Source organism: Thermobia domestica, chromosome 17 (genome assembly GCF_964235325.1).
Source record: "Thermobia domestica chromosome 17, izTheDome1.hap1.1, whole genome shotgun sequence".
In the NCBI taxonomy this organism is placed as follows: Eukaryota; Metazoa; Arthropoda; class Insecta; order Zygentoma; family Lepismatidae; genus Thermobia; species Thermobia domestica.
In genome coordinates this window covers 122561362-122566011 of record NC_137470.1, presented here as the reverse complement: position 1 = coordinate 122566011, position 4650 = coordinate 122561362, and the positions used below count along the sequence as shown (strand labels likewise).

The 4650-nt window shown below is 35.0% G+C and overlaps 1 protein-coding gene across 1 annotated transcript; it reads right to left on the bottom strand.

Moving 5' to 3' along the window:
• Positions 1-2537: 2537 nt before the first annotated feature.
• Positions 2538-4136, bottom strand: LOC145674151 (RCC1 and BTB domain-containing protein 1-like). The gene has a single exon (XM_081743980.1). It carries the CDS (start codon positions 4134-4136, stop codon positions 2538-2540), a length of 1599 nt encoding a protein of 532 aa, XP_081600106.1.
• Positions 4137-4650: the final 514 nt, after the last annotated feature.

Here is a 4650-nt window from a genome sequence, read left to right as displayed (position 1 = left end):
AACCAATTTAAATAAAAGAGGTACGATATGAAATTGATAAGAACTCCATATTGAAATACCAGAAAAATACAAATGCAACAAAACCTGCATATTGGAATACAATTGAAATTGAAAGCTAATGAGATACCTGAGCATGGTGTGATTTCAGTAGTGCGGCATTATCCGGTTTAATCTTCGTGACGCATATTATCAAGTCATTTAAAATACTTGATAACATTTTTGACAACTGTCCAAGTTTTTTTTTTAACAGTAATTAGGAATGTCTTTATTTTTTATCATATGACCTAAAATTAAGGGAATTATGAAGTTTTAAATGTTTCAAACGGTCTCTATTTTGAAACAGTTTGACGGATTGGATTTGATATTTGCAATATGAATGAACTGGCCAAATTTGTTTCTAATCCATTCGCTTTTAGGGAAGCTACTGTATCTACTATATACAAGAAATTGATTCTACAATTATAGAAATAGATGGATATCGTGAGATATCCGCAATAGGTATGTTAAAAATCCCACACAATCTTATTACAAACCAGTAATTAGAAAAGGTTCGCTGGCAAGAGGATGTGATAGGAATTATGTTAAGAACCACTGGTCTAGGCTGACCTCGCTCTACTCCTTCTAACGCAGTACAGCAAACCTGCACCAAATGCTTATTGCGATTGTCTTGCCTGGTAGCAATAGCGCCAGAAAAGCGGCCTGTAACCTGAATTTACGGATTTTGCTTCTAAATTTTTATCTCCGACTGGGTGTTAATTCTACACATTCTCTTTAAAATGAAGCTCTCTTTTTACTTAAGTACGATCGTAAAATAGAAATACTTACTATTAACACGAGGTTACATTATAGTAATCATGCATAACTGGAAAGTTTGTTTGTATTCAATCCTAAATCATACGTAGTTCATGTTGAACACACTTTTTCAATGTTGGAACTTTCCAGATGATGTAACACTTGCAGAGAAACCTGGAATGATAAATGTAATGGTATTAGTAAATTAAAAAAGGAATTTCTGAAGGGATGATAAAATCCTATCGAAAACTAAAACAATGATGGTTGGAACAAAGAAAATGATGCCAATTATAAAATTTGGAAAGAGAAAGTAGTACAGTCAGTGACAAAAGTTCTTTCTATTTGACGAAAGCAGTTTCGTAAATAACTTTAGAATGGAAAAACAATTTGAGTACAATTTTCAGTAATTTAAAAAAAATGTAATTTTCTATACCTTCCAGCCATACCACTATTATTACCAAAATAAATTTTATCAAAAAGAAAGAACTTTTGTCGCCAACTGTACAAGTGACCAGTTTTCAGTATTATGTAGTATTAACAGTATAAATCTGTAATATAAACGGGAAATAAAAGCAAGAATAGGCTTTTAAACTATAGAACTGAGCCCAAAAGTGGATATTATGAAATAGCTATAAAAAGATTAAAGGTATTTGAAATGTGAAGGTGGAGAAGAATGGAAAGTGTTAAGGTGAAAGACAAGAGAAAGAGAGACAGTAAGGTTGCAAAGTTATACAAATATAAGCAATATTGCAGATAGTTAAAAGAGAAACATGGTATGAAATTAAGATATTACTTTAGGATAACCAGTTTTGCTGGCAATGCGAGGTAAGGTATAAAAGGGGGGAGAGAAGGGAAAGTTTGAATTGATGAACAATATTAAATTATACAATTTTACACCAATATACAGAGATTAGCAGCGGACTGAAAAGTGATGAATCTGAATTTGTGAAAATTAACATGTCATTAATTACATTCAACACTTAGCATAGTATGCATATATTCGTAGGTGGTTGTGTGTTATTATTAGTAGATCCCTAGCAACGCTAAAGTTTACATATGCACAATGCGGCCGCAGTGGCTCACTAGTAGCGCGCTCGCTTCTAGTGCATGGGGTCCCTGGTTCGATCCCAGATCCCACTAAATGACGGACGAACACCGTGTGCATGAGTTTCCTCAAAGTTGTCATTTTTCCTTAATTCCACTATTTCATTCATTAGCATAATTGCTGTCCGACTTAGCCTCGGAGCATAATTCGAAGGATCCTATTTGGAACATAAGCAAAAGAAAGAAAGGAAATGTGTACAATCGGGAACATTTTTTTCCATTTGATGAAATTAGTTTCGGAAATTACTTCAGAATGGGAGAACAATTTGAGTACAGTTTTCAGTAAATTAAAGAAAATGTAATTCCTTAACCCGCCAGCCTTACTACCGCTATTCCTAAACTAAAGTTTATCAAAAGGAAAGAATTTTTGTTGTTGACTGTATAAGAAGAGTCTAATTACTTGCAATCTTAAAAATTCTTCTCTGTTCTATACGTAACAATGAATAATGAGAGGTACATTTATTTTTTGTACTTTTTCTGTTACATTACAGGGCAAGAAAATAATATTATTGCATAATAAAATTCCTTAAAATGACTTTCTTAAATGTTTCTAACTATAAACCAAAGAGATGTAAGAAATTTCATGAATCATAGTTTATCTTAATGGTTAACGTTAATAGAATTGACTTACCAAATATGTTTCACCACCCGCTTGCAAAATGTTTCGCAGCCAATGCTTTCAGTTTTATCTGGGCTTCTTTACTGACACTCTTCCACAGTTTTTGTAGTTCATGTATACTGGAGAAATATCTGAGAATCACTCCTTGGCAGAATATTTCCAATTCCTTTAGCCGGTACTCAATAGCGAACTCATACCAAGTGTTAACATTCTCTTCATTAACAAATCGCTTGGACTCTTCCTCGCATGCTTTGATAAGCTCAGTGTTACAGTGGAAGTCCGCTAAGATTAAGAGATCCATCATATTATCTTCTGAAATACGAACTTTCCTGGTGTTCAGATAGTACAAAAATGCTTTATATGTTTCGTAGTTGAAATGATTGTGCTTTATTTCAACTTTACTCATTATAGACTCAATCCAGCACTCTCTGAACATGCCCCAGAAGTATTCACATCTGTCTCTTAAAACATTCTTATGTACAAAAATGGGCTTCTTTTCTACCAGAATGGTCAGGTCACTACTTGATTCAACATCAAACAAATGCTCAATATTATCGAAATCAGAAGAAAATTCTAACGGTTTCCATGTGACGGGGCTGGGTGCTCTAGAAATGAAAACATCACTCAGTTGAAGCACACATGTTTTCACAGGGAAATAACAATATGGCTCACCTTTCAACTGACCCCAAACAAACACTTCATCCTTCGTATTTCTTGCTGCAGATATATAGAGTTCTGGTGATGCAGCTATCTCTACAACATGACCCAACATTTCAATCGGTAATTTCTTTGCGTTTGTTTCGCAATAGGTGTCTCGAAAACCAAGTTGCCCGTGGCAATTGCAACCCCATGCAAATACCCTACCGTCATTTGACAATGCTAAGAAATGATCAATACCAGATGCAATGTCAATAATGAAGTTGCTGCCAAATCCAGACACTTTGTAGCTGTCTCCGTCAAAACCCAGATTTAAAAAGTTTCTTGGAGTCATGAATTCAAACCATGGGCCCGACGTCCATGAGTACACTTCTCCAATTTCTGTCAGTGCAATACTATAATTTGTAGTGCATGCAACTTTTACAATTCGGAGAGGGCTAAACTTGTGAGGAGTGCATTCTCGATCAACGTACGAAGAATATATACGTGTTATGCGAAAGCCATCTCTTTTTTCTCTAAATTCAAACACTTTACCGTCATCAGTTCGAGCAAGAAAACATCTATTACCACCGACCACTTCAACAAAGATACTCTGAAGAATATCTCTTGATTGTATAAATTTCTCCGTTTGTAGTATTTTGTTCTTAGTTACACCTGCAGGAATGACAAAATGACACAGATCACCACTGGTAGTTATGCCTACAATTTTTCTGCTGTTAGACAAACACGTGATACTTTCGGGTTTTATGTTCTTCACGCTCATTTGTGGTACAGAACACTCGTTCCACAGTTTGGCGGGTCGAAATATATATGTTGTATCATCACTTGTAGACAAAAATATAATGGAGTCTGGTCCAAGTACACTAATTGTTTTTATTTTAGATGTTATTTCTTGTGGAATATCTACGTATATTCCATAACTTTTCATGCTTCTCACAAAATTATTCACTAATGTTTCTGTCATTGTTCTTTTTTTTTACCAGAGCGATTGAAGAATTGTTGTTGTTTGTTTTTGCACAGAAAACAAGCGGACGTTCTTACGCGCATATAAGCCGTGACACACAGCACCCTACCTCCTATCTAACTGACAAGGAAGACCGTGGTGCTGCACTACTTGTTGATCACACAGACTCTGTGTGCAGAAGTCCCGTATGTAAGTAGACAGGAAAGAGCGCAGTGTAAGGAAAAAAGTAAAAGTAAAAAAAATGAGAAAATGATGAAATAAAGAAAAAGAAAAAAGCATTGCAGGTTTCGAAGTAAGTTATTTCTATTACAACTAGAACTTAATTTTAAATGGTGAGTACAATAATGGGATTTGTTTCTTTGTCGTTGTACAGGGAACATAAATAAACTGATCCATATCCAAATTCAGCCCCGCAAGGTGGGGGAGGAGAGATTCACCAAGTGATCGAAAATAAAAGATAATAGTGTCGAGTCCATAGTTTTTGGGGTATCTGAGTTGAACAGTGTCACTTTCG